General features: G+C 53.5%; 6 protein-coding genes across 6 annotated transcripts; 2 read left to right on the top strand and 4 right to left on the bottom strand.

The window, feature by feature from the left end:
- Positions 1 to 1,156: 1,156 nt before the first annotated feature.
- Positions 1,157 to 3,750, bottom strand: CONPUDRAFT_42338 (uncharacterized protein; the record flags this gene model as incomplete). The annotated part of the gene is made up of 7 exons (XM_007764202.1): positions 1,157 to 1,533; positions 1,584 to 1,955; positions 2,005 to 2,218; positions 2,272 to 2,968; positions 3,021 to 3,217; positions 3,273 to 3,502; positions 3,570 to 3,750. Coding segments are annotated over 7 exons (2,268 nt in total), but the record flags the coding sequence as incomplete, so codon positions are not given.
- An 810-nt stretch (positions 3,751 to 4,560) lies between these two features.
- On the bottom strand, positions 4,561 to 6,803 carry CONPUDRAFT_148219 (uncharacterized protein; the record flags this gene model as incomplete). The annotated part of the gene is made up of 3 exons (XM_007764845.1): positions 4,561 to 5,573; positions 5,636 to 6,670; positions 6,719 to 6,803. The coding sequence occupies 3 exons, from the start codon at positions 6,801 to 6,803 to the stop codon at positions 4,561 to 4,563; spliced, it is 2,133 nt and encodes a 710-aa protein (XP_007763035.1).
- A 2,616-nt stretch (positions 6,804 to 9,419) lies between these two features.
- Positions 9,420 to 9,822, top strand: CONPUDRAFT_148218 (uncharacterized protein; the record flags this gene model as incomplete). Its single annotated transcript, XM_007764844.1, has 3 exons — positions 9,420 to 9,522; positions 9,579 to 9,742; positions 9,796 to 9,822. 3 exons carry the CDS (start codon positions 9,420 to 9,422, stop codon positions 9,820 to 9,822), a joined length of 294 nt encoding a protein of 97 aa, XP_007763034.1.
- A 648-nt stretch (positions 9,823 to 10,470) lies between these two features.
- On the bottom strand, positions 10,471 to 12,189 carry CONPUDRAFT_68710 (uncharacterized protein; the record flags this gene model as incomplete). The annotated part of the gene is made up of 2 exons (XM_007764460.1): positions 10,471 to 11,549; positions 11,601 to 12,189. The coding sequence occupies 2 exons, from the start codon at positions 12,187 to 12,189 to the stop codon at positions 10,471 to 10,473; spliced, it is 1,668 nt and encodes a 555-aa protein (XP_007762650.1).
- Positions 12,190 to 12,305: 116 nt separating this feature from the next.
- On the bottom strand, positions 12,306 to 12,796 carry CONPUDRAFT_68709 (uncharacterized protein; the record flags this gene model as incomplete). Its single annotated transcript, XM_007764459.1, has 3 exons — positions 12,306 to 12,470; positions 12,503 to 12,581; positions 12,657 to 12,796. The coding sequence occupies 3 exons, from the start codon at positions 12,794 to 12,796 to the stop codon at positions 12,306 to 12,308; spliced, it is 384 nt and encodes a 127-aa protein (XP_007762649.1).
- A 246-nt stretch (positions 12,797 to 13,042) lies between these two features.
- On the top strand, positions 13,043 to 18,327 carry CONPUDRAFT_148216 (uncharacterized protein; the record flags this gene model as incomplete). The annotated part of the gene is made up of 18 exons (XM_007764843.1): positions 13,043 to 13,675; positions 13,731 to 13,899; positions 13,955 to 14,002; positions 14,059 to 14,139; positions 14,195 to 14,257; positions 14,310 to 14,393; positions 14,444 to 14,521; positions 14,572 to 15,273; positions 15,323 to 15,570; positions 15,639 to 15,820; positions 15,871 to 16,007; positions 16,066 to 16,413; positions 16,467 to 16,595; positions 16,646 to 16,936; positions 16,995 to 17,063; positions 17,120 to 17,173; positions 17,237 to 18,152; positions 18,204 to 18,327. 18 exons carry the CDS (start codon positions 13,043 to 13,045, stop codon positions 18,325 to 18,327), a joined length of 4,356 nt encoding a protein of 1,451 aa, XP_007763033.1.
- Positions 18,328 to 19,116: the final 789 nt, after the last annotated feature.

Raw genomic sequence — 19,116 nt, 5'->3', positions numbered from 1 at the left:
AATTCTTGTGGAAAGTTTGCCCATGGGACAATGAATTACCAGATTTTTATCTATGGGCCAACATCAGCAAAGTAGTCTATGGGCAATCCCTACCTTGCCCATGGGCAATACACATTACCCATCCATCATCTGTAATCTATGTCAGTTTGCCCATGGGACATCCAGTAAAACTGCCAAATTAACCATGGGCAGACCATATTCACTCTGTCCATGGGCAGTAGCAAGTCATAAAACAATGGCCATGGTCCATCATAACTAACACATCAGTATGCCCATGGACCAAACCTCAGTTTTCAGGTACTGCCCACAGACAAGCACTTAGATTATATTGTCTCATAACAACAAGATTACTGACACATATGTCGAACCCAATGGTGCTTACAAGGAACAAGGGCCATGAGCAACACCTCACCCATAGACTGACATATTGCACTGGCATGTACCACACTTGCATACAATGCCTCAAAATTTCTTTTGATTTTTAGAGCCCAACCCACTTCTACATCTCCTCTACATTTGCCCAACCGTTGTCACATAAAATATGTTTATTAAGTAATTAAACGGATCATATAATCGAAAGAAAAAACTTGTGGCCAGATAGAAAGCCGAAGCAAGCCCACGAGTCCAACCAGTAAAGTGTAAAGTTGCTGATGACTGCGCAGTGTCCTATTTACATATCACTACTATAATTAATTACGAGCCCTCTTGGACGGTGTCATACTAAGTGAGGCTATTGATGTATCACTATCTGAATCCACCAAACAATCATCAACGTCATCAACGTGTCGGTACTCATCGGCGAGCGCGACGTCTTCAAGCTCGTCTACCAATTCCTCCAGACCCTGTTCAGACCCCGCACTTGACGACCCATCTGAATCTTCGTTTTCATGGTTTGGCGGCTTTGCTACCGAGGCTGATGAAGCCTGTAATTTGACACGTGCATTTGAGAGCGTCAATTCCGAGGGACCCCACGAATCTCCTACGACCCATGTCAGTGTGATAATGGACGTCTCACGCTGCCACGAAGACACTAACCCCGCGAGTTCTCCTAAACGCGTTTGCGCGTGAAATTTCAGGACCTCATCTTCGGCGGTCAGCTCAACAACAATAAATTGAACGAGTACGACCACGAACCTGAAGTAGTTGCCAGCTGCTTCAACGCAGACCAAGTCACAAGCGTCCACTCTTGCAAGCGAGCGCGCTCGTTGGACAACCTCGCAACTTCCTCGACGCTTCGGTCGTAAGCCAGCATGTGACGGATCCCCTCCCGAACCTTCTCGTTGCCGAGCCAGGCGGGAGGATTAGCTTCGCCCTCATGAAGCCCCACGTCCTCCCATATGTTGTCGTCGACATCGAGTGCAAATATTCCCTCGGAGTTGATGAAGTGGGGGACGACCACATGAGAGAGCGACCGGTCATCGTCCTTGATTTTCTTGAGTTTGATGACGAGGTCGTTATAGCGTTTGACCAGCTGCGCAATGGAGGGCTCCTTCCGTTTGACAGACTGAGCTGTATGATCGTGGAGACGTTGCTCTGAAACCGCGTGCGTTAGACAAAAATACGAGAGTTGATGTACGTCCTACCGTTTAACGTTTGACGATATGCTCGCTCCAGTTTGGAGAGCTCAAACTTGCGATGGCGAAGCTTGTCTCGAATTCTGGTTTTGAGCGCCAGTGCCTTCATCCGCGTATGTAAGTACTTGTTGCGACGCATGTCGCCTAGTTTCCGCCGGCCTTCTAAGCCGAGAGCCGCCTTGAGCTTTGAGAGAGAGTGCTTGAGGCGCCCGCATCGCGCACGTTCTTCCTCGAGATTTAGTGTTGTGTCGATCAGGTGTACGGCCCCCCCAGATGCCAGTTGTGCCTCGGACGAGAGCAGGGTTTCTCGCGCTTTTTCGTACGTCTTTTCGAGTTCGATAATACGAAGGACGTCTTCCTCAGCCCTACCTGACGACTGCCCTGCATAAATGTCAGCCGATATTTCGAGGGATGATATGAACGAACGTACTTGGCAAAGGGCGCGTCTGCGCAATAACTTGATCCCGCCATTGAACCCGCAACACCGTTTCGGCAACACCAGTGGCGCGCAAGCCACGTGAGGCTTCCGAGAGTCGCTGCTGAGCGGACTTCCATCTGCGCTGGAGCCAATGGCCGATATTTTCGAGGGACTTGACGTCCAAATAGCTTACGTGAACATCCAGCGCGAACAGCCGCTGGTAAAACTGTAATTGGATCAGGACGTCATGCAGCGACACACCGGAAGACGAACTCTTACCCCAGATACCCGCAATGAGGGAATAAGCAACTTGAGTGCGCTCCAAAGGCGTTCACAGCCTTCGCCATCGGAGAAGCCGAATCCTGGGCACTTCCATGGATGATAAACGATCTGGCAGGGCCACTGATGTCCATACGCGTGAAAGACAGAGATGGCGAACACTATCCGCGGGAGAAGTTCAGGAATGAAGGAGAAGTTGCGACAACTTCGCTCAAGCTGGCAACCGATGTCGTACAGGAGTCCAACGTTCATATCGGCAGGAAGGTGGTTGAACAGCTCTATAATCAGAGCGAGAGCGTAGTGTTGCTTTTCGCCGGAGGACGTCATGTTGACGAGCCAGAGAACTTGATCATGGCGGCACAAAAGAGCCATCAGTCCGGTGTCGGAGAAAAATTGAGTGCTTGCCTTTGAACGCTTTTCATCCGCTGCAATGAAGCTTTCACCGCACCCATCTAAAACGGAGGATGGGATACGCATTCCATCCTCGATCACGTCCTCGTCCTGTGACGATGGTGCTTGTCGCTTTCTTGTTCGCGGGGGACGCTTGTTGTTGACCATGCGCTCCGCGTCGGCTACCATCTCTTCAGAAAGGAATACAGTCTTTGTCGGATTTGGAGGGTCTCTATCGTCTGATAGCCGGTGTCCGTTCGAGCGCTTCTGGGTAAAGCATGCGTCAATACACACGATGACGTCGGGACTAATCAACTGCGATTAGTGATGTCAATATCAAAATAGAGCATTAGCCATACCCCATCTCCTGACGCCTTCCTCGCCTCCAATCATTCCCTCCGAAACATAGCGGGCACCGTTCGCGGAGATATTGGGTGGGTTGATCCTTTCGAGGGGGCGTAAGTTTGACGAGAAGACTTTGCATGAACTCGTCAGATTGTCGCACAAGTACCCGATACCAATGAAATGCACGCTGGAAACGCCGACGAAGATTGCCCTGCCGTCGCGATATCTGAGTGACGGATCCATATATGCATGTGTAGTAGGCGTACCTTTCCTTCTAATTTATGTCCCATATTGAGTAAGAAGCTCTCAAGAGTGTCTGACCAGGCGGAGACGTTCGGTGGTGTGCGCACAGACAGCATGGTGATGAACTGCAACAGCCGCATGTCGACGGCGAGGGACGGCTCGGTCGGTGCACACGGAAAGAAGCCCGCATTGACCAGACGGACGGGTACTGGCGTGCATGAACACGATTCAATCGTTACATTAGGCTCCAAACCTGCGAAGAAACACTGAGTTTGCGCTTTATACATGATAGAGATGTCACTCACGGTCGAATAAGACACAAGTGACTTCCACCCGTCGGCGGAAGCCATGGCAATTGGCCGAGCAAGAGCGAGCGGCAGTCAATCTCGTTATGTCAGCGCTGCGGTGAAAGTGGTTCGATGCTTTGAGGTAAGCGAGGTATGGGCGGATGAGATCTGGTAAAACTTTGTCCGACCACGTTCGCCATTGATTTGCACGCTTTTGACGAGAGGAAGTCCAACGCCTTCGGGCTGTAGGTGGGTCGGAGGATAGGACGAACAACGCAGGATCGGATTGAGCTACCGTCGGATAGGACTTGTCTTGAGGTACGGAGGAAGACGGCTGCAGCAACGGTGAAGATGGGGGTGAGTTGTGAAGCCCGTCTTCCGGGGTCATGGCCGGAATCCAGTCGTTTCCAGAGGGCACCGGCGTATGAGAGCGTGGTGACGGTGATACCGTGATAAGAGGCGTGTCGTCCACGCATTCTTCTGAGGGTACACCAGCTGTGGAGAGGCCTTGACTGGACCCAGCCATATCAGATGCATCTAAGCGGATAGAGGGACGAACGGCGGGGGGCGCTCGGCGAGGGGTAGTGGGTGGAAGCTGTCGGTATACCTGCCGACCTATGTTCATCATTAGCATAGTCCTACTGATTGTGATTGCATACCTGGTCCAAAGATTAAAACATCATCCCCCCCACCCTTCTTGCGTGAAGTGCGCTTCGGTCCGACAGGTACCAACCGTTTCCTAGAGCCAGACGTTGAGGGATCCGAGCCGGTCGTAGATGAGTTCGCTTTCTCGTGGGACTTAGGCATCGGTCGCGGCAGAAACTGGATGAAACACATGGCGCAAAATGACATTAGTATGTCAGTCCAATGTATAGTACATGAGCATGAGGTCCGATGTTGCAAACACGAGCAGAAAGAAACGAAGAAAAAAAAATGCAAAAAATACGCAATGCAAAAACAAAATGACGAAGACGAGGAATGCCACCAAAAACCCTTCAACTGCCAAGGCCCGACCGTCCAAAGATCACTTCGCTGCTTCCGTCGACTGACCGACGTCCTGCTGGGCAAACTCTGTAATCCAGCGCGCATCCGGGACCATGTGAGGGAGCACCGGGCGACGATTGAACCGCTTGCGAAATTTGAGGACGTACAGTTCCGTCAACTCGGCGTAGTAGGCGGCAAGCGTTTGTGCGTCGCCACCGCCGATGACGGCCTCAGGTAATGGTCTGGACAACCTCAACGACGGGTCCGGCCATGACGCCATCAAAGCGCGAAGCCTATCCGTGACGATGCCGGCTGCAGCAGCCGGGCAACCGAACAACAAGTAGGCTTCCGGCCGAGCGTCAGCCACTGGTGGCGCGTAGGGAAAAGCGTTAAGGCATGCGGCCCTGCGACCGTCTCTATCTTTGGTCCACTCGTCCGCCGCCATCGCCTCGTCGAGCACCAGGAAGTCGGCGGCAAAGCTGATGTCGTGAAGATCCCAGAGCACCCATTGGAGAACCTCCTTCTCGTCAAGCTTGCTAAGCGGGATGGTTGCACCACGCAAACAGCATGTGCCCGACTGTTCGGCGGCTGCCTTAAGCTCCCGAAGCTGTGGGATGATGAACTCGAAGGTATGGAATCCGAGGAGGCGCTTCTGAGTCGTGGTGGTGAAGACGTTTTCAGGGTTGAAGTCCCACAGGTGGCCACCCAACATGTCCCGCCAAGCCTGCGCGCTCGGAGGATAGTAGCACGTCGTGTCGCGAACGTGCTGAAGCCAAGGCTGTCGCATGACCAGCCAGTTGAAAAGAAAGTTGACGACGTTGGTCGTGTTCACGAACAGGTTGGGATTCGGGAAGCGCCATCCATCCATCCCGGGAGAGATTTGGTCGGGAGGTGGGACGCTCTTGTTGGCCCTTCCCAACGCACGATACCAGAAGGGGAACATAGGCGGAAAGGCGAGATTCTTTGGGTCGTCGACTTCGTAGGTCCTAGCCTTGAACTCCTGCGATGTCAGGGGCTCCTTGGATTTGCCTTTGCCCTTCGAGGCGCGCGCATCTAGTACGATGTAAGTAAAAAAGAAAGAAAAAAAGACTGAAGATTAAGTATACGACACGTACAAAACTTGACATTATGCTGTGGCGCACGATCCCGACGAACAGCGCCGGCGTGCGATTGCTGGGGCTCAGGAGAAGTCGGAATCCCGACTCTTCCCTTGAAAGGGTTCGGGCTGCTTTCGGAGGAGAACCCGTAGCCGTAGCGAGCCATCCACAACCTGGATGGATGCAAGACCCAGTCGACGATGACATCGTACGGCGCCCTTTCACCATTCCGATGAGGCGAGCCGCAAATGACCCACCCGGCCGAGTCCATGGTGACGAGTTGAAGCTGGTTCGTTGTTGGAGAGATAGAGTCGTTAGAACGTGGGTACCAAACGGGCACGCCTGCTTGATAGAGGCGCTTGAGGGTATCAGGGCGGGTGGTAAAGGCACCTATGTACCGCGGAGAAGCTTTGATGATGCCGTCGTCCCGCACTGCGTCTGTGCAGGGCGGGCCGTGCACTCCGGCATTCTGAACGCAGAGACGGTACTCGCAAAACGCCCAAAGGTCCATGCACGCGCGACGAACGTCGCCCAGGCGCTGTACGAATCCCCGGAGATTGTCGGACTTCAAACGAAAGGTGTGCCACTCCGTGGTGAGACGCTCGAAAACAAATCTGGCCCACTTCCCATCCTCCTCGCGACCCGGGGAACCCTTGTCGCGCTGATGACGGAGCAGGCGATCCTTGATATCTTGGATGGGGCCGAAGATGAGGGAATCTAGCCTGGCAAGTCCTTCAGGCTTGAGCCGTCCGACCTTATCCTCCCCATGCAACTCGCCATCGATGTCATCTTCGGTAAGTCTCCACCATAAGGCGCCCAGCTCCTTGTCCAGCCAATACGCGCGTCTGGGGTATAGAGCAGCCCAGGGGAGCTCAAGACAGTACATTGTTGGGATGTGGAAGGGATCGTTGAGACCAAAGTTACCGTCCTCCTTCGCACGGAGCGGTTCGGGCTGAGTTCGGTACATGGGCACGTAATCAGCGTTAGGAGACGTGATCATGACGCCGTGACTTCCTTCCGCAAGGACACGAGCATCGAACCAGTTCCAGTCCTCTGTAATACCAGTAAGCATCTGAATGAGAGGATCACCGCGAAACATACCAGAGGATTGACGGCGAAACGGTTTCCAAGCGAGCTTGTTGAACTTGGTGGCGGAGTCGAACTTGAAGGGAAGCGTGTATTCCATTGTCTGGATTAGGGAAAGCTGAAAAAAACATGGCGTCAATGCGTGAACGGGGATGTCGCAGAGCAATATCTAACCCGGCATTAAGCGCGTGTTTGCGCGTCAGGAAGACGTCCATAACATCGTGTTTGGCAAAAACACCGTCATGAAGCCACAGCACCGGTGAGGTCTATAGCGATACCATAGATCATTGAACGAATCAAAACGAAGTCAAAATAGTTGACTTACCATAGTCACATACAACTCAAGGGAGTACAGGCACGAGGAGTAAGTATATAGTCCCCTGATAGTTTCGTACGTTAGCTAGGTGGCGTCGAATAGATCTCAAATAAATCCCTTACCAGACGTGACAACGGACGCCATCCATCGCAGACGCGGAGGTTTGAAGTCCGAACGGTGGCGGATCTGTGCAATTCGGAAGACAGGAAGAACAGGAAAGAGAGGAGAATGGCAAAAGACGAAGATCGGGGCGAACGTAGAAAGATAAAGCAGTAAGCGGGAAAAAATGTAAAGGAACGAAGAGATAGAAGCGCGATGTCGGATGGAAAGATAGAGACTGCAGCGTGTTGTGCAGCGCACCACGTCACCTTGAACGCGCATGGGGTGGTTCCTATGTGTACACCGGCCATGCTCGCGGCGACCAGACCAAAGTCTGCACACATGCACCAGCGGGGCGAGATGCCTGGTCGCTGCTGCGGTGGCATATAGCCTGGCCGCAGGTGTGGCGGCGCGTAGCCTCACCACACATATGGATGGAACGGAAACAGATGACGGAGGGATGGGTGGCGGCCACAACCGCGACACGAAGTGCGATCATGTTTTATCAGCGACGGCCGAAGCCTGATCACTGAGTGCGATGGCACGAAGCCTGGTCGCACATTACGGTGGCACGAAGCCTGGCCGCGACGAGAGATACTGGATGTGCGTACCTTTGCGTTTTTGTCCGACACCTTGCCCTTCAGCCGACACCTTGCCCATCACCCGAAACCTTGCCCTTCGTTGCACACCCCGCCCCTTTGCCCTACACCTAGCCTGGTCTTGAGGAGTTCGTAGCCGCTGTTGACATTGAAGCCGTGGAGGACCTTGAAGCCAGAGGTTGAGGTCCGAAGAGCGGCCAGGAGATGGAAGTCGTCGAGTAGGGTAAGGGTTGAGCGCGCCTGCGAATGTGCGGCCTTTCGAGAGGAGTCTGAATGCTGCTTACTTGTGGGGCCACAGTGATCCTTGTTTAGCCATCGGTACATCGGTCCGAGTGTGGTCGAATTCAGTATCGGAGTAGCGTTGAGGCGGAGATATAAAGACGGAAGCAAATTCGCCCAAAGGTGTGTGGCAATTAAAGCTCCGATTCAATATTTGATCTGAGACTCAATGTTTGAGCTGAGACTCAAACTTGTTTATCGTTGATCGCTTTGTGTTTATTTGCGCTCGTACCTTTTTCTCTCTTCTCTCTCATCAAGTCAGGGTCGTCGCAGCAGGCAAGGCGTAGGACACGGGGTCAAAGGTAAGCACATCCACTACTTCAATCTATCCTTTCGCCTCCCTCTCCTCGCGGCCAGGCTTCGTGCCACCGTAATGTGCGACCAGGCTTCGTGCCATCGCACTCAGTGATCAGGCTTCGGCCGTCGCTGATAAAACATGATCGCACTTCGTGTCGCGGTTGTGGCCGCCACCCATCCCTCCGTCATCTGTTTCCGTTCCATCCATATGTGTGGTGAGGCTACGCGCCGCCACACCTGCGGCCAGGCTATATGCCACCGCAGCAGCGACCAGGCATCTCGCCCCGCTGGTGCATGCGTGCAGACTTTGGTCTGGTCGCCGCGAGCATGGCCGGTGTACACATAGGAACCACCCCATGCGCGTTCAAGGTGACGTGGTGCGCTGCACAACACGCTGCAGTCTCTATCTTTCCCTCCGACACCGTCCTTGGAACTTGTCTCCTGCCTCGCTTAACCTTTGGTCACTCAACGTCAACGGCATCCAAATCTCCCTAGATGGCACACCGGGTATGTACGTGGTTGATTAAAACTGGAATTATGTTGCTGCTCCGATGTTAGGTCCTCCGCTATGGCAAGCTGTAGTCCTGCCATCAACGTATCCCCGCTCGTTTTGATTTCTTGTATCTGGAAGCCGCGATTGGTACGTGATTCGATGATTTAAGGTGCACTGGTATTGATCTCCAATGAAATGACTAGGTCTTCGTTTCTCGCAACTCTCTATCTCCACGAATATTCTGAACATCAACGACCCTCATATTTCCCTGGATGGCGCAATGGGTATGTACATAACTGTTTGATCTTGGGTCGTACTGACGCTCTGCTGTTGGGTCTCCCATCGTTTAAACTTGTAGTCTTGCTGCTGGCGTATCCTAGTTCTCTTGGCTGTCTTATTTCGCCCAGGGGGACTCGGCTCTTTGGTGGTACTCCATCGTCGTGAAGTACGTCGTCGTGCCAAAATCCTTCTTCCATAAATTTACATATAGCGAATAGGCAAAAATAGCGGAGACACACTGGCCCTATCTGCTTGAGTTCTGTCGACGCCGAACAAAGTCACCCAGATGAACAAGGCCGCGCACAACAACCTCCGCGTCATGCTCGGCGGCCTCATCAGCGTAAGCGCCTCGACATGGAGTACGGGAAGCTTACTCCCATCATGCCCTTCTACGAATCGTTCGAGGGTCTCAGCGGCAATATCTTCGATATCCGCCTCAAGTCGTACTTACCTGAAGGTATGCGCATTCTCTAGCTGAATGAGCGTACCGAAACTAAAGGTCGGATGCGGCAGACTATTCAGTGGGCAAAGGCGATACATTCCACGTCCACGGTGGCATACGGACGATGGAGTTCAAGGTTATCGAGACCTTACTCCCATCATGCCGTTCTACGAATCGTTCGAGGGTCTCAGCGGCAATATCTTCGATATCCGCCTCAAGTCGTACTTACTTGAAGGTATGCACATTCTCTAGGTTTGCGTTGCGCTCGTGCTGATGCTTCTTTGTTAGGTCTGCCCTCACCCATGGGGTTCTTAACTCTTTGGTGGTACAAGGCGATACATTCCACGTCCACGGTGGCATACGGACGATGGAGTTCAAGGTTATCGAGACGGACCCTGCCGGATTCTATGTTGTCGCGCAGAATGCGTCTCCGCTCCCTTTTGTCTCTTGCCTCTCTAGAATATACACTTGGTAGGTGATTGGATGCTTTGCGACGCACTCGCGTTAATCTACCTTCATTAGGTCCGCCTTTCTCGTTTGTCCTTGTCTTGGTCCAGTTCATTGTTCGCTCACGAACGGGCGTTCGTCGCCGCCGTCCGATAACGAATACTAGGAGCGTTATCTACGACCGGCGTTCATTTGTCGTCATTACCTCCAAGTCCTCCGATCTCGGGTCTCTTTATGCTCGTATTCATCATCCATCTTGTCAGACCGTCACCGTCCTCAAATATGCTATTCGCCATCCGACCTTACATGTGCTACTCGCCACCTTCTAGCAACGTCTTCACTTCCTCCCCCTCCTCTCCTCGTCATCACTGTCGTAGTGCTCCTCCTCTCCGCCACCACCGTGACCGTCCTCAAGTCTCTTTATGCTCGTATTCATCATCCATCTTGTCAGAAGACCATCACCGTCCTCAAATATGCTATTCGCCATCCGACCTTACATGTGCTACTCGCCACCTTCTAGCAACGTCTTCTCTTCCTCCCCCTCCTCTCCTCGTCATCACTGTCGTAGTGCTCCTCCTCGCCATCACCGTCATAATGCCCCTCCTCGCCCTCACTGTCATTGTGCTCCCCCTCGCCATCATCGCTTTTGTTCTCCTCGCCCTCACTGCCATTGTACCCCCTCTTGCCCTCACTGCCGTTATGCACCTCGCCATCACCGTCATTGTGCTCCTCCTTCTCATCTCCATCATCGTTCCGCTTGCCTCTGCCGATGAAGTTGGCCTCTATTTCCTCGTCGGTTTCGTCTTCAATGGCACTTTCACCTGAATCTAAATGACCGACAACGTCGTGTACCCTCCTCATCGTCGGTTTCATCTCGACCTCCGGTGAGGTCTTCCGCGGGAAATGCGCCCTTTGAATTTCGCGAATAGGTGAAGGAGGGCTCGGGAACTCGCCCTGCCAGTGGCCCGTAAGGTACCTGAGGCAACATCTATCACAACCTCGAGGGCCACCTGACGGGTCTCGACAACTCGGAGCATGCGGATAATCGCGGAAGTCCCGGCACATTGGGACCTCCCCGATCCACTTTTGTGACTCGAACCGCAGAGTGCATCGGTTGCAGTACTTTGGTCCGTACCGCGGGTCGGCGCAGAACGGAGAATGGAAAAAGTCCCGCCAGTCGGCCGACGTCTTGTCCTCGTCCTCGTCCGTGATAGGAGCCCACGCTTTATCGGCTTCGGCTGCCAACTTTCTGTTGTCACCGCGCCAATTGGGATAGCTAATGTCGCGCCCTTTCCAGAGTCTCGACTCGGGCAGTGTCATGCCGAGCTCCTCCAACGTCGGCAGTCGCGAGATCCACGTGTCCTCTAACCAGATCGGCTCACCCCGAACATCGCTCCAGCCCTCCCATTGGCCCTCGCGGATATGTTTCCAATCGCTGTCGGGGTCCTCCACCAGCCAGGACCACGCGCCGGCGATCGCTCTGATAATCGCTGCCTCGCGATGAGTCTCTCCAGTCACATGCCCAAACTGCCAGTAGTACCGCCCTTGCGATTCGAACGGCGGGGCTATAGTCCACGACGGTCTATCCTCCCAGCCTTATTCTTGTGAGTTATTTACTCTAAATGCGGCTAGGTGTAAGGGCTCACCTAGGTAAGGAGCATTGATTGGATCAAGAGGACGTTTGATCATATACCGCATCGTGTCGTCGTCCACGGCCTCCCAAGGTACGCTTGACACGTCATACCGCTCCCGGATGAGGTGTTCATCGAAAATAGGCAGGTTGTCGGAGCCTTCCGGAAGGGCAAGGAGCTCTTGTATGATGCGGATGCGAGCTTCAAGGTGGGACGTGAGCTCGAGGCTCACCATGAGAACTGCACTGTACGCGCGATCGCGCCCAGGGTTATCCTGCCGCATATCCGAGTACCAACGGTCGAACTTCTTCACGGCCCATTGCTCCACCGCGATTGTATAAAAAAGCTGGAACCAGTGCTGCGCATACGCCTTGGGAATGGGGATAAAACCAAGGATCTTTGAGTCGTCCTTCTCGCGCAGGTACCGCCAGACCTGCACAAGACATTTCTCGGATTTACGGTCCCCGGTATCGTGCATGTCGGGTGTGGTGGGTGTATCAAAGATCCATTGCCTGTGGTAGACAGCGTCAATGTCTGCGCCTCTGATAGCGACGAAGTTGGTAGGAATCTGGAACTTGGAGAGTTTCCACTCTTCTCGCGGCATCGGCGGATCTCCTCGAACGTGATGGATAGTGGTAAATATGGTTGAGAGCGTTCCCGGTATGCGGTAGGTAAAGTATATTTTCGTTATCACAAGACGTTGACAGAATGACACCGTAACTAGCTGTCATTCGTTGGAGTCCGCTGATATGTAGAGGCCCTCAGACACTCCCACTTTGCCGCTCCCGCCTTTCCTGCTCCCGCCTGTGAGCTTCGCGTCCGTCGCTCCTCGTCGCTCCCGCTCGATAGACGCATGAACGTGTGGATCCGTACGATATCTATGGCCTATGGTGAATGTTACAATACCGCGCACTTACCATCATACATTCATACAGATGTTCTCCAGTGTTCTCCTTAGCCAATATGCCCGACGACAGGTGATTGTCGATATCCATTCTTTCGGATGAAAATGATTTTGGTTGTAGACAGGTGAGCAAACAAACCCCATCACAAATCTACCCTATAGCTCACTTCGATCCAGAACAGCCATCACCACTCTCGTTGATCCCCCCACCCCACCCCGATCCATTCCCATCAAGCTCGAGTAAGTTCTCTCTTCTGCTACTACCCCCTCTCTTCTGACTGAACGTCCGCCGATCCAGAGCAACCATTTTTGTCGCTGTACCTCCTCCGGTCAGACTCCGTGTCGCAGCGTGTCGACTTCGTGTCAGCGCGAATTTTTCAGCGTATAGACTTCGTGTCAGCGCGAAAAGTCCAGAACTTTGACTACGTGTTAAAAATCTGGCAGTGAGCGCCGTCGGGATCGCTTTTGTCGATCCGCCCTTCGCAGTCACGCTATCCCGTTATCTCGCTGGCTACCCTATCTCCCTCCATCGGCTCCGCCAGCGCTTCGCTTCATGGCATCTACGCCGCGCCCTCGGAGGACTGCTGCAAGGCAGACCCCTGCTGAGCGTGCTCTTCCTATGACCGTAGACCAGCGGAAGAACAAGAAGGACGCCATCCAACTATCTGCGTCTTCTCCCGCTCGCAAGACGGGGGGCCGGTCGCGATCAAAACGGAACCCGCCCTCACGTACGGCGCAATCTCCCTCGGATTCCCCCATTCCCTCTGCAGTCAAACCACTTCCGCGCAGCCGCATAGCAGCACCAGATATCTCAGCCACCGACCCATCTGCCCCACCTAAGGCCTCAGCGACTCGAACGACTCGAGCATCTGCTCGCGCCGGCATAGAGGTCGATGACGTTTCGATTGCGAATCCGTCAGCGAGCGACCCAGCAGCCCAATCAGACTCTCTGGCGTCGCATGGCCGGGCCTTACGCTCTCAAGGCACCGTCGAACTTCCTCCGTCTGAAGCTCCACTGCAAAGACCATCCAAGAGAAACCCGTACTCAATAGTGGAACTGGCTATAGCACGTCGCGATGCCGAGGAGGCGGGAGAGGCAGGCAACCGGCCCTCTATGGCCACTCCTCATGGACGCTCACCGGATCATACACCAGTGAGCGTCGATATGGATGTCGATATGTCCGACGTAAGCTTTGCGTCCACATACTCAGTTCCATTTTTTGACGTTTTTCTATTGGCAGGATGCGCGCGTTGAGAGCATCTTGCATCCAGCTTCCCGGCCTTCAACCCGGCCATCCACTCCAACATTGACCTCAGGCTTATTGGATCCCGCAAAACTCAATTGCATATGCCCAGGCACGATCATTCCCCCTTCCGAACGCGAGTCAACCAACATGGACATTGATCAAGGTGAGTCTCTCCGTTATGATAGCCACGGGCGTAAAATGTAAGCAGCGGTATGCAGGCGAACACAACCAAACTACGGCGGCCACCTCCCAGCTCGGGGCGGATGGTAAGCCCTTATTGCCATGAAGTCTCCCTCGGTTGTCTAAGGCTAATTTCGAGTAGGTAACGAGTATGACAGCGACTGGTCAGCCGATGGCGCTGAGCGAAGGGCCCAACTTGCCTTAAGGCAAGGAAACAACGAAAGTAAGTCATCCACCCGTGAATCTATGCCCTCAGCAAGCTCACTAGCGACAAATAGACAACCAGACCACGGAGACGCTCCCTCCAAAGTCCATCGACGGCGGCGCACCCACAGCCGAAGGTATGGCCTTATGACATCCAAAGCGTCTGTCAACGCCTAACCGTGATGGCAGACAACAGTCATGACTCCCCGGTCCGAGATACAGAACGCAGAGCGGAGCTTGCGCCGAGAGGAAGACGGAAAGCCCACACCGACGGTACGTTTCTGCCACTATAAAGAGGACGTTCGTCCTAATGTACAGTGTAGGCGCTGATAACGACGTCGATATGCGAACCGATACGCAGGAGGGGCTCGCCTCTCCGCGCAATGCACTCGCTTCACCTGGTGAGAACGTTTCTCATTTGTACACTACATTTGTACTGACGCAAAGGCAGATGGATGGCGCGAGAGTTCTGGCAAATCTTCTGACGACTATGTTCCTCCGACTCCAAGCACAAGTGCTAAGACCATCAAGCCACGCCGTCAGCGCAAGATGCAGCAAAGAGACCCACCCCCTGAACCTCGGTCTTCCGACTCGGAAGACGACACGACGACGCGAGAGGAAGGCCCGGAAACCCGGAGCAAGAAGCGACAGGCGCCGTCCAAGGCCTCCACCACCAAAGGCCGTGTCAACGATGACGATGCGGCGGCGCAACGGGAAACCACCAAAACCCGTACCAAGAAGCACCCCGCGTCCTCCATGGTTCCCACTACCGAAGACCCCGCCAGTGACGACGATGCGGTGCCGCGACGGAGATCCCCCAAGGCACGCAACAAGAAGGGACCCGCGTCCTCCAAGGTCACCGGTACCGACAAGCCCACCGAGGGCGTCAACGAGGACGAGGGCGATGGCCATGAGAGCGGAAACGAGAGTGACCAAACTCATCTCCCCGGCCCCATACCTAGAGCTATCGCCCTCGAGCTCGCTGAAGAAGGTTCCGAGTTCATGAAGCGTGTCAAGGAACGCGCTCGCCAGCTTCACAAACCTCAAGAAGCCGTACTGGAGGCTATGGGGATAACGATCCCGCACGAGAGGGACACTTCTATCTATAACAAGTTTCTCTGTTGGCAAAAGTCACAAGAAGATCTTTCGCGAGGTGAGCTTTTGGCGATTGTCTGCCCATTCATCTTACTGACACTTCACAGATGATCTGGAAGTATGGCGAAAGCTCGCCAACGAGCGCTACCGGAACTTGAAGGAGGCCCTCAATTCGCAAGAGTGGGACGACGAGTCCGTCACCAGGCGTGAGCGCGCCGAAAAAGTATTTGGGTTGGTCGAGGAGTACTGGAATAGCGTCAAGTGCGGCGAGATCACGGCCACTGACTCGACGGGCAAAGGCTCTGCTCGTGGGAGGACGATCGTGATGAGGGAAGGGATGCGACTGTCCAACCTCGTGAGTGTTCATCATTTTTTATTGGCTGAACTATCGTTCACATTCTCCCTGTCGACGTCGTCGTACAGGCTCAGATTGCGGCCAATATGAGCAACGTCGAAGTCATCGGTGTTGTCATCCACATGGGCGGCAACGGCAAACCAGGTGGACAAGCCGGTATCTTCTCGTCTTCAGAGCGCGCAAGGTCCGTCTTCAACGAGCGAGGCGTTAATGTGCAAGGGATCGTGGAGTATATGGCGGCCGTCCTCACGTATGCATGCTTTTGATTCGAGAAAAAATGTACTGACAGGATGTTGCTAGCATTGACAGAACCGAGCCCCAGAATGACGTCCCGCTGCCGAACGCGTTTAAGTCGAAGCCTGTCAAATCGGTCCAGCAGCGCCCCGCGAGGGATTATCTCCGCAGCGTCATAAGGAAAATGTTCAATGAGCTACTGCGTAAGTCTTCGTTCGAGTCATATGTTTGCTTCGTCATTAGGTTAACACCCGTTTACAGATACCGTCGGCGTGTTTGGAGAGAAAGTCCAATGGAAGCGATTCCTGCCCAATTGCGTCATTTACGGGTTTAGTCTTTACTATTGGCCGCATTGCCTCGCCCACTACTCTGTAGGTGCTGACGATTTTGAACCAAAGAAGCTCGGAACAGCGCTCTTATGGCTGCTCGTGCACGACTACATGGCCGTGCACATGAAGCCCGCGTACGAACACTGGTTGCCAATGGTCGCGTCAGAGGTCGAATCGGAGGCCAAGGTTCCGGAGAAGAACCTAGTACGGTTTAACAGGGAGGAATTACGAAAGGACATGGAGGCTAAGCGGACTATATGTTTGCGTCCTTGGAATGATGGTGCGTACCTGCTCTGATATTTGTACATTTCATGCTTAAGTGACCAACTTCAGATCGCAAAGCCCAGTTCGAAGATCAAACACGGCGAGGTACTGTCCCGCTTGTGATATCTACCGGAAAGAAGGCACTTTTCCGAGTTCGCGACGTGTCTGAGAAAACCACTAAGAGTGCCTTGAAGTCGAGTAAGTCGTTGAACTATCTACATCTTTATTCGGTGCTAATGACGCTACAGAAGGCAAAAGCTCATCGGAGAAGGCAGACTCTTCTCCGCGCGCAGACAGAGACGAAGCCACGGTCGCAGACGCAGACGCAGCCGCGGTCGCAGACGCAGACGATAATGTCAACGTCCACGTCCACACCAACGCCAACGCCGATGCAGACGCGGATGCAGACGCGGATGCCAACGCCAACGCCAACGCCGACGACAGCGCAAATGCCAAGGCTAACGCAGACACCCACGCCCGCGCTGATGGCCCCGATGAGGAAGACCACGATGAAGACGGCGAAGACATGGCTGCCATTGGTAAGCTGCAGCCTCTCCGTATAAGGCGTTACTGGTATTTCTACGTTCTCCCTTCCAGGTGAAGGAGCCAAAGGCTTGGGCGACAAAGACCTTGAGACTGCTAGAACGCGCAGGGGCAAGAATAAAGGTCAGTCGGTTCAAAACATATCATAATGATTCATCTTCTCATGAGCCCTGCAGCAGATACCCGGGTGGGCTCGCTCGAGAAGACCGCGTCGATAGACGACGTATCTTCAGGTGGGTTTTCATCCGTTGGATTTAGGATGAATGTTAACTTAATCGTGTTCATTCTCTTTCTAGATTTTTTCTCGAATCTCCCGGAAGTACGCGATTGGGATGGCAGCGAAGACGATGACTTAGATGATCCTCCTGAAACAACAGAAACGGCCGAACTCGACCAAGGAGCGGGCCCTGATTCGGCCACCGTACCTCCTCCGTCTCGGTGCGCGCCTTCTCAATCATCCTACGCTGACCACACTGACCACTTGCACACCCGTCAATCAATGCCTGGTCGCCCCTCTCAACCCTCGAATAGATCTCACCCCACGCCCGGGTCAGCCCAACAACCCCTGCGCGCGCCACCAAGTCGACCTGCACTTCCACCGCAGCCAGGCGAGGCAATGCCGCCGTCCTCTACGCGCACAGTGCCCGTTGTGTCCATGGCCCGATCTGCCGGTGCTACCACGACTGCACGGGGCTCATGGCCGCCGCGGGGACAATCGGGCAAGGTCCCGTTAACCCATGGGGCTGCGCGCGAGGCAGGGCGTCCGCCTATGACGACACTGTCCTCCCGTGCAGGGGCCCCATCCACTCGTGGGGGACCGTTGGGTACTCGTCCTCCCCCCTCTGCTCGTTCTACTCCCGCCGCCCGCTTTCCTGACACTCGAATCCCCCCCGCACGCGCTCCACCGGGCCCACCTCCGCACCAACGTGAGGGCACGAACATGAGAGAACCGGTGTCGCAAGCCGTACCAGGTCAACAGCCTCGAGGCTGGCCAGGACCCTCATCCGCTCGTCAACTTCAAGGCCGACAACATCCGCACGCGCAGGTTCCTCCTGGTTACTACGGCAGAGATGAAGGGTTTCCGCCGGTGTTCAGCCCTTACAGCGTTTACGGTGGGCCGCCTGTCCCGTACGGTTACGGATATCCGCAACATCCGGGGTCGGGATATGCGCCGCCCGATGGACATCCCATGTATGACATCCGTGAAGACCAGTAAGTAAATAATCACTACGTGTATTTACAGGAGCTGATGCAGGGATCCAGTCGTTATCATCGAGGACTCCCAAACATGCATCACCAGGATGAGTGGAACGCCTGGCCCGACGAGATTCAGATGGATGATGGATTCGACAACTCTTCCTCGCAGTATGAAGCTGAGCAACAATAGTTCATGATGTGAGTATGATTCGTCAAACTTTTTGTCGATGTGATGCTAACCCTCAGATGGGATTTTGCTTGACTAGGATGGTTTATGAATACCGGTAGCAGTCTGTTTTATTTTAGTTCAGAGTAGTCGATGTAAATTTTTTATCAATAGATTTAGGTCACATTGAACTGAAACCGCTGAATTAAAACATGTATATAATGTAAGCTTAAATTGATTAAGAGGTGTTCCATATTTTTGTCGAGTGCATCAGTAATTTTGTTGGTGTGCTTTGAGAGCTATTGTCCTTTAGACTTTACCCATGTAGTGTTGCAGTGTATGCAGTACATGCCAATGCAATATGTCAGTCTATGGGTGAGGTGTTGCTCATGGCCCTTGTTCCTTGTAAGCACCATTGGGTTCGACATATGTGTCAGTAATCTTGTTGTTATGAGACAATATAATCTAAGTGCTTGTCTGTGGGCAGTACCTGAAAACTGAGGTTTGGTCCATGGGCATACTGATGTGTTAGTTATGATGGACCATGGCCATTGTTTTATGACTTGCTACTGCCCATGGACAGAGTGAATATGGTCTGCCCATGGTTAATTTGGCAGTTTTACTGGATGTCCCATGGGCAAACTGACATAGATTACAGATGATGGATGGGTAATGTGTATTGCCCATGGGCAAGGTAGGGATTGCCCATAGACTACTTTGCTGATGTTGGCCCATAGATAAAAATCTGGTAATTCATTGTCCCATGGGCAAACTTTTCCACAAGAATTAAGGCCCATGGACGATGTTGCTAAT

This window comes from Coniophora puteana, assembly GCF_000271625.1.
Source record: "Coniophora puteana RWD-64-598 SS2 unplaced genomic scaffold CONPUscaffold_1, whole genome shotgun sequence".
NCBI lineage: Eukaryota > Fungi > Basidiomycota > Agaricomycetes > Boletales > Coniophoraceae > Coniophora > Coniophora puteana.
Note: the sequence above shows the minus strand (reverse complement) of the source record. Positions and strands in the feature narration are given on the sequence as shown.